This window comes from Papilio polytes, unplaced genomic scaffold, assembly GCF_000836215.1.
Source record: "Papilio polytes unplaced genomic scaffold, Ppol_1.0 DF823991.1, whole genome shotgun sequence".
Classification (NCBI taxonomy): domain Eukaryota; kingdom Metazoa; phylum Arthropoda; class Insecta; order Lepidoptera; family Papilionidae; genus Papilio; species Papilio polytes.
Window position 1 is genome coordinate 911,641 of NW_013525213.1, and position 12,387 is coordinate 924,027.

Consider the following 12,387-nt stretch of genomic DNA (forward strand, 5'->3'; position numbering starts at 1 on the left):
AAAAAAAAAAAAAAAAAAAAAAAAAAAAAAAAAAAAAAACATACGGTCGAATTGAATACCTCCTTCTTTTGGGAAGTCGGTCAAAAATAGGCACTTTTCTTTTTTAATTCTACGCAGATTTCCTTATGTTTGTTTTCATTATAATATCAAAAACAGCAATAAACGATTCTAATATCGATATATCCTTTAGCTCACCTGGAACGAATATAAACCATAAATTCGTTTCCGTTGACGTCACATTATCGCAGTCGTGGACGCGTTTTCATTACTTTTTTTTAGAAAGCTCTTACAGGAAAGTTGGCAAAATGCGCAAAGAAACACATCACGCTAAAAACCATCTTATGTCACTGCTGATACAGTTTATTTTGGATCGTAAGCAATTAGTACCTGTTATAACATTTTATGAAATTATGCTGTACGTTGCCCTGACAGGTAGCGTTTTCAGTTAATTAGTGCACTACGAATATTTTTTGCACAAGGTTCGAATGCAACTTTGAATGGTGCTTTTTACCCGAAAGCTTGTTTACTTCCGGTATAGTGTGGTTACCCTTGATTCCGCTTTACCGGTTATTTGATTAAATGTGATTCAAAGGAACTGGGTTGGCGGTTCCATTTGCCAGTCCGGGGTAATATTAACTTTGTGTACCCGCCATTTTAATTATGCAACTTTATTGGTTGCGTTTTTTCCATTTTATGTAACCGTGTAATTTAAATTTACGCTGGTATTTGTACGATGAAAAGCGTATAGTATTAATTAATACAATTAAATCTTAAAGTAAGGCCACATCTAGTAACTTTACATCAGCGTACTTTTCTTTTAACTTTAGTGAGAAGTGGTTGAATTTTTCTTTTTAAAAAGTATTCCACAAACTCAAAACCCTCTAATGGAAGGAGTCATTAAATATTCATCGACTTATAATTTATCTTACTTCCCGATTGTTCTCGATTACAAATCTTTCAATCGGAAAGTTTTTTGTACAAATCCTAATGAAGGATAATCATAAAAGACATAAATAATATTATTTCTACTTTCCACTTTAATAATTCTGAAACGTATTCTTTTTTACGACTTTTGATTATAATAAAAACATGCGGTTTTTATAAAACCTCTGTAAATAATTTGACAAATGACAAATCATGTTGAAAGTTCAAATTGTCAGTACAAAAATATACACAAAGAAATAATTTACAATAGTGAAGAAAACTTTAATTTATTAATTACTTCTATATTGAAATGGCAAACTACCCTTACAGTTATCCTGCACAATTCTCACCTATATTACCCCCAACCGCGGAGTATGGTAACCAGGGTGACGGTTACAGAGACTATTATGAAATGGGACAGTTAAAGGAAGATCGAGATCTCAAAAGGTATTTAAATATGTAAATCTCATCTCCTCAGCCATGTGATGCCCACTATAGGCCTCCTCCGATCTTCATACTGATCGGTCCTATGCGGTTTTAAATCCAGGATAGTCCCGCAATTTTAATCAGGTCATCGGTCCATATTGCGGGAGGTCTACTCACGATGCATTGTATCTTCTTCTTCTTCGTATCTTCATTGCTGAAGGTCGTGCTTCATGCGTTGTATAAACCTATTTAATTATTTGTGAATTTATAAATTCTTATGAGTTTCAGAATAAGAAATGAAGTTTATTTACAATCACGTATAAGGCAATGTTATTTATAAGATTTCGATAAAAAAATAGTTTGATACCAATTTAGGCGTAAACTAGCTTTTTACCGTGACTCAGTCCGCGCAAAATAAAATAAAAAATACTTAGTAAGTAGCTTATGTGTTTTCCCAAACTATGTTCTACATCTATGCCTATCTAGATCTGTAGTTAGAAACATCCATCCATCCAAACTTTCATATTTATAATATAAGTATGAAGTATAACTAAACCATATTAGTGTATTACATTTTTGTACTTTGTTCTTTCGTTACTTAGATTTATTTATATGCTATTGATGTAAATTAATTTTAAACTATGAATACGCCCAAAGGATTAAGTATTTTTCCAACTAAATTCAGTCATAAATTACAAAAAAATTGTAAGAGCTCAAACTAAAATCAGTATCAAATGCGTGAAAACTGCACCAGTTAAAAAGTTGAAATCAGAATTAAAAAGTTCTACCAGTGTTTGTGTTAAAGCTTTTAAATGCTTTATAAACGTACTGAATAGGAGCTTTCCTCGTTTCATGTTTTTATTCTTAGGTTATGAATTTATTATAAATAAAAAACACTCATTACTACCGAGACAGATAGGTACATAATCTTACTAATATTATAAATGCGAAAGTTTAGATGGATCGATGGATGGATGGATAGATGGATGGATGCTTGTTAGCGTTTGTAGCCTAAACGACTTAACGGATCTTCATGAAATTTGGCACAGGTTTAGAACATAGTCTGGAAGAACACATAGGCTACTTTTTATCCCGGGAATAGTTACGGTTCCCGTGGGATTCATTAATTTAGTTTTTTAATGTTTACTCGATCATTCCGCAACGGTTCAACATATCTTATTGAAATTTGGCAAAGATATAAAACAAAGTCTGGAGTACGCATGGGATGAGCTTCATCCCCGAGAAATGTCCGGTTCCCGAGGGATACGTAGCTTTTTGTAATTTTTATAGTTTGTATGTTTTCTAATACCACGCGTACGAAGTCGCGGGCAACAGCTCGTATTATTATATTTTTAAGAGCGGTCGCACATCGTTGACTAACCTATCACATAACGGTTGTGCGATTGTCGATTGTTTCGCAGCTAATTCAACTGTTTACTTACACAACTAAAAATCGAGTAGTGTGCGCAACTCCATATAAGCAATCAAAGCGAGATTAAATAGTTGTGCGATAGTTTAGTCAAAGGTGTGCGAGACACTTGACAGTGACAGACAGACAGACTTTGACAGTGGTAGTGCCCGCTTCAACATCTTAGCACTGTAGGGCCGGCACGCCCGGCGTAATACCATGACCACACAGAAGACAGGCGTGAAATGAAAGCCATTCCGTGTTTCGTCTGATGAGTGTGGTGCCGGAGGCCTAATTTAAGCCCCTTTACCTCTACCACCCTTTTCTTATAAGGAGGATGGGAAGAGGAAGTGGATTTGATGGTGGAGGAGATGCATAGGAAGGGCAATATCCTCTTTATGTGTGTCTCCTCCTCCGTAAGGGTAGGCAACGCATCTGCGATCGCGGATGTCTATGGGCAGCGGTCGCTTCGCCATTTTGGCGGATTCAGGTGGCCGCTTGCTCGTTTGCCACCTTTTGTTATAAAAAAAAACACTTAATAGTATCTATATATCTATTTACAGAGTGGGAGAAAGAGTAAATCCCAAACTTCTAACACACCTTTTCCTAATGTATGTATCTAATGCTTTTCTCAGGACAGGACGACACCATCGTACAGGCAAGGCGCGTTCCCGGTCTGCGAGCAGGACCGGCTCGAGTTCCCGGTCTCGAACACACTCGAGATCCAGATCAAGGTCCCGGAGTCGCTCGCCTAGCTGCACCACCGGCCGACAACACGACCTTAGTCTGAAGGAGCCCGGGATTCTAGATGCTTTTAGAGTTTTATACCTCACACGTAAGGGTGAAATTATTTTGTTGAATGAGTAAGGTACTTTATCACCAACTCCCCTACCTTGTTCTACTCCTGTAGGGTCAGTGCACCAAGTTATTTCCTCCAAATAACTTTATCATCGGCAATCTCAGTCATCACTCCCTTCTTGATCATGTCATTTTTCACGCAATCCATTCATCTCCTTCTAAGTCTACCTCTACCGCTGTAACATTCCCACTCCTCAACGTCCCTCTGTTATATGTAATTCATCCTTCCTCATAACATGCCCATACTTTGCTAACCTAACTTATATATAGGAAAGATAAGTTAAAGACATAGAGAATAGAACAATTTAAGAAAATTCGGTTTAGAAGAAAGCGATGTAAGAAAAATTGGTAATTTTTCATAAAAGAGTATCTATTTACAGCCAGTAAACATAAGAAGAGCGCAACCAAGTTCCTCGCAACGAAGAAACGACAGGACCAGGTACAAGAGATTCTTAAAAAGGATAGATTTGGTTCGAAGAGATGGTTCTTCTATCCCCGGCAGCTGACGCAAAGCGACACTACGACGTCGTTGCCTCAACGAGAGAACTCCGATCAACGATTCAAAGTCGACGCAAACTTCTTTAGGAAATACAAGCGGAGTAGGAAAGTGGACAATGACGCTCCGATTATGAAACTCAAAAGATGGGAGTTAGTTTTTTATAAGAAGCTTGGTTTTATACAAGCCGTTTGATATTTAATTATTTGCTATTTATCTATTTAAGTTTTTCTAAAGATGACAATAATTTTGTAGGTTACATTAAATTTTATCCCAATATGTTTATAGATTCTCTTATTTAATTCTCAAGCAATGTCTCTTGAAACTTAAAGGATAAAGTATTATTATTAGTCTGTAGTAATAATATTTATTAATATTATTTCGCGCTCCACTTGCTAAAATACCAGGCTATGAGAAGTGTTTAAAGAGTCATCGTAAACATAAATCGGGCCGGTGCGGGCGGTTGCGGCCGCTGTGTAATGGGCCGTCTAAAAAGCAGGAAAACTTTTAAATTAGCGTCGAATCGTGGAGTTATCGCGTGGAAAATTGACACTCGAGCGAAACTACGGAGGTGTGCCGAGCCCGCTACTCCAACTATTGCGTTCTGTTGGCTTGCGTTTCTTCCGATTGCTTTCATCTTGTGAAGAGTCAATGGTTTTTTATTCGAAATCAAATTTATAGTTTGATATGACTGATGTAAGAGTGAAGGTTGATTTTTATTACATGTAGGCTCAATTATTAGTAGAATTTCTAGTGTAATGGCTTCCTATGTATGGAATAAGAATTTTGAAATAATGCTTACCATTCTTGTACCAATGCCAAGCCGAGTCTATGTCGAGCTAGTTTTGCACTGGTATGAACTAATATCGATTAAGTGAAATTTGAAAAAGATCGGTAAGCCGGGTGTTCGGGGCACATAATGTGGAGAATTATCATTTTCCGATGCTAATGCCCCATCCAGCTCGTATAATGCAAAAATAAATTGAGACCAGTCGGAAATTCAGTTCCAGGGTAAGTTTAAAGTCGAAAAGATATAGAAATTTATATTTCGATATCTTTTATTTAGTTAATTCAAAAAGTAACGACTTAAATTAGTTCGTAGCCTTAATTAGGAATTTCAAGTTATCATTGATTAGCTTTCGCCCGCGACTCCGTATTTGTGGTATTAAAAAAAAGAAGCACGTGTTCCAGGCTATCCTCTACATCTATGCCAAATTTCATCGAAATCCTTTTAGCAGTTTAGACTACAAACTTTAACAAACATCCATCCATCTAAACTTTCGCATTCACAATATTAGTAAGATAAGAAGTAAAAAAAGATTATGAATAAACTTGCTTACGTTTGAAATTGTTAAGAAATTACGCTTCAAATGTAGATAGTACCTTATTCCGACATAACACGATAAAACACGTGTACGCAAATACAACTCTGTAGAAAAAATATCCCTCAAAAAGCAGACCTCGTCGAAATATTTCGTTCGTTATAATTTTAATTCTGCCCTCACTTTCCTTTGCCCAAGGGAGCGGAGAGCAGGGGTCTGAAATCTTTTTATATTTGCATTCAACTTGAATACCCGACTTGGGCTTTTAAGTAATTGCTTGCACTTTTTGTTTGAGAAAAAAATATAATAACTGAGAGTTCATTTTCGCTTGGTCTAACATTTGAGAATTTGTTTAACGTGGTTTAAAATTGTAAGAATTAATGTTATGGTGACTTTATGTTGAGATGTTTGAAACATACTATGTTATAGGGTTTTGAAAATTAGGGACAACTTATAACTCTCACTCTCATCACCAGCTCACTATATGTCCCCACCGAGGGGCTCGGAGCCTACCCTAAGTAAGGGCGACTAGGCCATAGTCAACCACGCTGGCCCACTGCGGGTTGGACGACATCACACATATCTTTGAATTTCTTCGCCGATATGTGCAGGTTGCATCACGATGTTTTCCTTCACCGTAAGAACGTCGGGTTAATTATGTGCATATAAAAAGTTCGAAAATCACATTGGTACAGCGGGATTCGAGCCCAAGACCTGTAGATTACAAGTCAAGTACTTAAACCACTGAGCCACCGACGTTCTCTCTCTCGTATAACTCTTATTTATATTTAAACGTATGTAGAAACTATAAAAAAACTTTTTTGCATACAAGACTATTACAGTCCAATAAGAATCAAAGCTATTCGCATTATCGTGTACGGCATCTATTTTTTTTTTTCTATATTTAATTGAGTAAAATGTAATGTTCATTAACAATACACATTACCGTTTCGTCTCAATGTCACCAACCCTCCTATTTCGCCCCTACGTCGTAGCAAAATAAAAAACATTAGATATTTACACTTGATTAGTCCCCACCCTTTCCCCGGACTAATACGTTTAGTTAAATGACCCCTGGAATCGTTAAAAAGGTCCCCGACGAGATCGGGCCCCAAATTAATGACCCCAGTTCGGCTTTTTATAATCAGCAATTAAGCAAACAAAATAATTTGCGGACAATAGCATTTTAAATTAACTTCAAATGAAATTTATATTTTAAAAATCGTATAGTATTGTTTCGTTATTTTGATTATATTTATACAATTTGACTGTCTGGTCATTGCATAACCTTTGTTTGAAACAAAATTACAAATAAGGCAATGAAAGGCTTTATCAAAGCAATTCCAACTAACCATAACACCGCTATTGTTTGGGCGCGGAAACGCCTGCCCGTTTCAAATAGCAACATCTCGAATAAAATTCATATTGCTCCTTTTACAGGCGCTTAACGAAGCGTACCCGTTATCCCTTTGTCTCAAATTATGAGGTAAATTTGGCGTAAACACTTTAAAACAGGCCTCGTAATAATGTTTTAGCTGGAACTATCGAAACGCATCGAGAATTTATATTGTCTGAATTGAAACGAAATTACTTGTAACAAGGTTTGTATGACGGGTGGTCTTAGTTCCTTTTGTTTAATGTCGAAGATATTACGTTGTCTAGATATGGCTACAATTTTTTTTAACAATGGACAATCAATACAAAAGTTTCACAAGTATATCATTTCTGAATTTTATATTTAAAATGAATACTTTTGTGTTTGTTACACTCATTTTCCAAAAACCTTTTAAACTGGACAATCTCTACGAAAATGTTTCCAGTAGATCTCAAATATCGTGTAGGTCTTTGGCTATTCCCTTAGGTAATTTGGATGCAGGGTAGCCTGAAGTTTTGTGCACGTTAGGGGTAACTATTTCAAATATGTACTCTGCATTCCTTAATAGTCACCTGGAGGGCAAGAGGGAGCTATTGTTAGAACAATATATAATTCAAGAGTTGGGGGCTTTGAATATTGAAGTAAAACTTGATGTAAAATCTTACTGGTTTTTTAAATTAGTTTGTTTCATTTCATGACTCTGGTTGTCGCGTAGATTGTCCCTAGATTCAAATAGCATGATATTGTAGATTTAAAACTTTTTTTACTTAAATAACGGATTTTTTTTATCTATTAACTAGCTGTTTCCATGCGACTTCATCCGCATGAAATTATAAAAATTTCATTTTATTTATTGATAATTGGACAAATGTAAAATTTGTCCAAATATCAATTGCAAATGTCAAAATTTAACCCTAAGTTTAATGGCGTGAAAATAAATAGCCTAAAGCGTGACGTAAGTTTAGGGATTTTTATTAAAAAAAGAGTTATTCGAAAATATGCTGTGATTGCTGACATCTTAGGCAACAAAGAAATGTATGTTTACGCTTTATTATAATAGTATATATATTTAAATGTAATAGTGTAGATTAAAGAATGGATGTTTGGTAGAGTTTGTAGCCTAACCGCTGAAGGGATCTTGATGAAATATGGCATACACATAGAGGACAGTCTTGTAGGACTTAGGCTACTTGCTTTTGTTTCTTTAAGATTCCTCGCGGACGGTGTCGCGGGCGAAAGCTAGTCTATAATATTAGTAAGATTTTATAATCATACCGTATCGTTAGATATTGTTCTCAGCCTGAGGCAAGGTGCGACTGCGATAAATTGAACGAAACGATTGTGACCCCCGAAATTATCGAGCCTGGCAGGGGATGATAAATGGGGTGGGCAAAAGTTGTACTTCCATAATCTACCGGCACAGAAATTAGATTTGTTTAATTTGAATCGCTGAATATTACGTTTAAAATTTCAACGAAGCTTCTTATTTATAACGACTTTTAAATTATAATGCTCTGATAATGGTTTGATTTATCGTTTTAAAATATTACGTCGTAATAAAAATATATCTATTGATATAAATAAAATCATACTTCATACTTAATATTATAAATGTGAAAGTTAAGACGGATGGATGGATGGATTTGTATTGGAGTTTGTAATCTTAACAGCTGAAGGGATCTCTATGAAATTTGGCATAGATGTAGAGAATAGTTTGGAATACACATAGGCTACTTGCTTTTGTTTTTTCTTATTCCAATATTTCACGCGCACGGTGTCGCAGGCGAAAGCAAAGAAATAAAACATAGCCTTTCCTAAGCGTTATTTTCAGAGGCACGAAGGGAGAAAGTATTCATATCTTCGAAAAGCATTTGTGTAGTCATTTGCTTATGATTCCAATGGGAAGTTAATTTTTAATTTTCCAAACCGTAACCACATGTGACCTTAATTCCTTTGTAAAAGAAAACCGTTCAATGAACAATTACAATAAATAGGGTTCTTATATAAAAGAGGTACTGAACGAGGCGCATCTGTTAGCTCGGGGCATTGTATGGGGAAATATTTCTTCTAACCATTGAGAATTAAAATAAGCTTTAAGAAATTCCATTTTAATAATAGGTATTCAAAATAGATCTAATTTCATAACTTAGAGTATTTGCATACTAGCTGTTGACAGCGACTCCATCCGCAAGGAATTAAAAAAATCTTTATCTATGCAAAATTACAACGACATCGGTATAGTCGTTTTGAAGATAAATAATAACAAACAAACATCCATCCAAATTGTAATATAAGTATGAAATATGATTGTTTAAGGGTATGGAGTCTACCGATTTTTTGTAACTTATAGCATAGCATTAGCTTCTAGCTGTGTCATGTTATTCCATTCAATATAAAGTTTTTCCAATAAAATTTTAATTCGGGATTTTTACCTGTAAAAATATGTTTTTTAATCCACACATTTTTATAGAAATAGATCAAATCTAAAAACGCGAATCTGAAGATATAAATCAATCGCGATATTTTTTCCTCTTTATAACAAAAACGTAAGTGTCCGGTGTAAGTTATGGACACCATTCATTGCAGATATCTCAACTATCGAAGGGACAGAAATAAGGGTAAACCCACACAACGTAACAAATCAAAAACGCAACGCTCAAAATCCACCAAAAGAAACGTATTTTTTTAAAGTGTTAAATGGCATGTGTTGGCAACCAATGATCTAGGGGGCAGGTTAAGGGAAGGTAGCCCGATGATCAAGGGGGGGCTAGTAGTAAAAATGTTGTAATAAATGACCTATAAGACGTTATATAATTTTAAACTGTCGTGGTTTTTACAAATATATTGTTCGTAAGATACGGGAGCTAAAACAATTCAATCGTGGTAAGAAACCCGTATCTTACGAACATTATATCTATAAGACGTTCTTGGGTTATTTAATCGGTTTCTAGAGATTACAGGAGCCGTAGTTAGGTAAGTATTCGGATTTGTTATTTTTTTAAGTAGTTATTTGTTTTTCGAACATTAACAAAACGAAATATGTTTTCTTGTTTATCGTTTGCCAACTGTCTTAACAAGCTTATCGCAAAACTTTGCACTAAGTAAAGTTTCGCCGAAACTCATTATTGAGCTCCTGCAAGAGTTATTTATATGAAGTAGTTAATTAAAATTTACGACTTTCATATGCAGATTCGTTAGCACTTCGCAACTCAGCAACGCGCCGGATTAAAGCACTACTATATTTAAAGTTTTTTCACTAGCTGTTGCTTACGACTTTGCACACGGTATATAAAAAAATCTATCCTATGTTACTGATATAGCAGATTTTTAATGGTGAAAAAAATCGACCTATTAGTAGTTTTTTAGTTTTATCAATACATACAAAAATACAAATTTATCCTCTTTCTAATATTAATATAGATAAATATTTCCTTAAATCTTGCAGTCTATAAAATGTATGTCGTTATTTTAGGAGTGAAAAAAAAAACATAAAAAAATATCCCATGTGAATTGCCCTTAATATAATAAACTATGAAGAGTTAGTTTGGAGCAGCGATAAATCCTTTGCCTTAACTGAAGAGTGTAGTGTAGATAGGAAGTCAACAGAATAATTCCGTCGTAGACAATCAATCGGTCACTACGACCATAACGATATGCCTGTTTGTCTATTTGTCATTCTAGTGTGACAATTGGTTTACCTCAATGATTAAAGATATCGTTGCCCAGTCAGTCTATATATTCTATATATATCTATATATATATAGTCTATTAATATATATATATATATATATATATATTAATAAGTAACCAACGAGAAATAAATGTAGATCATTTATATCAATAAAGGCCTGTCCCACCAAATTGTAAATTGTCTGATAAAAATCCAACATGTAAATTATGTTATGGAAATATCAGATTTTAAGCTATCTGAGTCTCTATCAGCCAGTAATAGGACAGGCTCATAATCTCGTGTTTATTAATATTTATTTACCCTAAAATGTACTTTTAATGCATACCTATAACTATTTAATAATTCCTTAAACTTCAACATAGTTTTACATGGCGCTGATAGAAATATTTTTACAAAAAATATGTAATTTCTTTAAATTATAACCAATACTTAAATTACTGAATAAAAACTATATCTTAGTTCAATATTACAGTTTATTTTTAGTTCTAATTTACCCAATGCCAAATGATTCGTGCAACGCACCAAGGGAGCAATTTTACAACCAATCAAAAAACAGTGCCGTAAAACAGAAGCGTGTTGCGTGTATGCGTGACGTCACGACTCGGGAGGCGACAGGGGACAGAATGCCCAAAGGGACAATAAATGGGACAAGTTTATTTCAGTGCAGTTACTAAGTATGTTAGATTAGAAGAAAAAATACTTAACCATACCCCCGACTTTGGCAAACAGAAGGGTGACAGACAAAACAGAAGACAAGACGGTTTATGTGTACGGATGGCAAAATACTAGAATAATTTTGTACTAAATGAGTCAATTTTGTTAATTTATACTACGCTTATTTAATAGATGTAAAATGGTATTTACCCAACGCACAAGGTAAATATACCAATAATTGATATTGAACCAGAAGTAGATAGATTTGAAGGCGCTCGCCTTTAGCAGTTTTTCTTTCGTTTTTGTTAAGAAATCGCATTATATAACGTTTTGCATATAACTAGCTTTTCTAACTATCTTTCAAAACGAGATTACATTGCTTTACTATATTTTACAAACATACTATCCTATTGTCTATATTGTAGCTGTTTCTTTTTTTAAATTTTGACATGCAGTCCATAACATTGTTCAATTCTTCCATCGTTTTTTTAATCACAAATAGCTCGATTTTTGCTTTTAGGGTACCATCAAATTGAACATATTTTGTAAACGAATTTTTAATATCTCCTCCCACCATCCATTTTCGTAAATCGAACGCGTCATCAATTAAATTACTTGCGCCATTGTGACTGAATAAAGCTTACAGCAAAGTTTACAATCAAGTCGAACGAAATTAGTCTCTAATGCATGATGTTAGAGGTCATAATGAAAGTTTGTGTTTATACGCAGGAGTTGTAAAGGGGAGATTGGGACGAATTGGAACAGTACGGAAATTCCCCTTAATTTCTTGCGAGGGGTAAGTTGGTAGTCCCGCGGGAGTCCTACGGGATGCAACTGTCTGTACTGCATGCGAAGTCTCCTTGTTTACATGGTAAGGGGATTGGATCCCTAAATATCATCTCTTCAACTTTGATGCTTTAAGTAATATTACAAAAGGAATTATTATAAAAGATTGTGATATTTGAAAACTAAATCCAATGGAAGAAAGGGTAATAAAAATCGAAGTCTGTTTATTAACAGTTTCATGAATATAGTCCTTTTTCCCTTTCCTCCCTTTTCTTATAAGGAAAGAATGGGAAGGGAAAGTGGATTTAACGGTGGAGGAGACGCATAGGAATTCGAAATGTGCTTTTAAAGTGCGTCTTCTCCTAAGTCGGTAAGGGTAGGCAAACGCATCTGCAAACACGGATGTTTATGGGCAGCGGCCGCTAAATTGTTTGCTTCCATATGATA

At 34.8% G+C, this 12,387-nt stretch overlaps 1 protein-coding gene across 1 annotated transcript; it reads left to right on the forward strand.

Moving 5' to 3' along the window:
* The first annotated feature begins 1,138 nt into the window (after positions 1–1,138).
* LOC106101341 lies at positions 1,139–4,378 on the forward strand. Its single transcript, XM_013280523.1, has 3 exons — positions 1,139–1,371; positions 3,394–3,593; positions 3,997–4,378. The coding sequence occupies exons 1-3, from the start codon at positions 1,235–1,237 to the stop codon at positions 4,305–4,307; spliced, it is 648 nt and encodes a 215-aa protein (XP_013135977.1). The 5' UTR covers positions 1,139–1,234; the 3' UTR covers positions 4,308–4,378.
* The last annotated feature ends 8,009 nt before the right edge of the window (positions 4,379–12,387 follow it).

Bases quoted from the DNA above. Each gene is read 5' to 3' on its own strand.
- LOC106101341 (XM_013280523.1), top strand. From the start codon at position 1,235: ATGGCAAACTACCCTTACAGTTATCCTGCACAATTCTCACCTATATTA. The intron at 1,372-3,393 runs GTATTTAAATAT...TGCTTTTCTCAG, and splicing joins GAAGATCGAGATCTCAAAAG to GACAGGACGACACCATCGTA. The intron at 3,594-3,996 runs GTAAGGGTGAAA...ATCTATTTACAG, and splicing joins TAGAGTTTTATACCTCACAC to CCAGTAAACATAAGAAGAGC.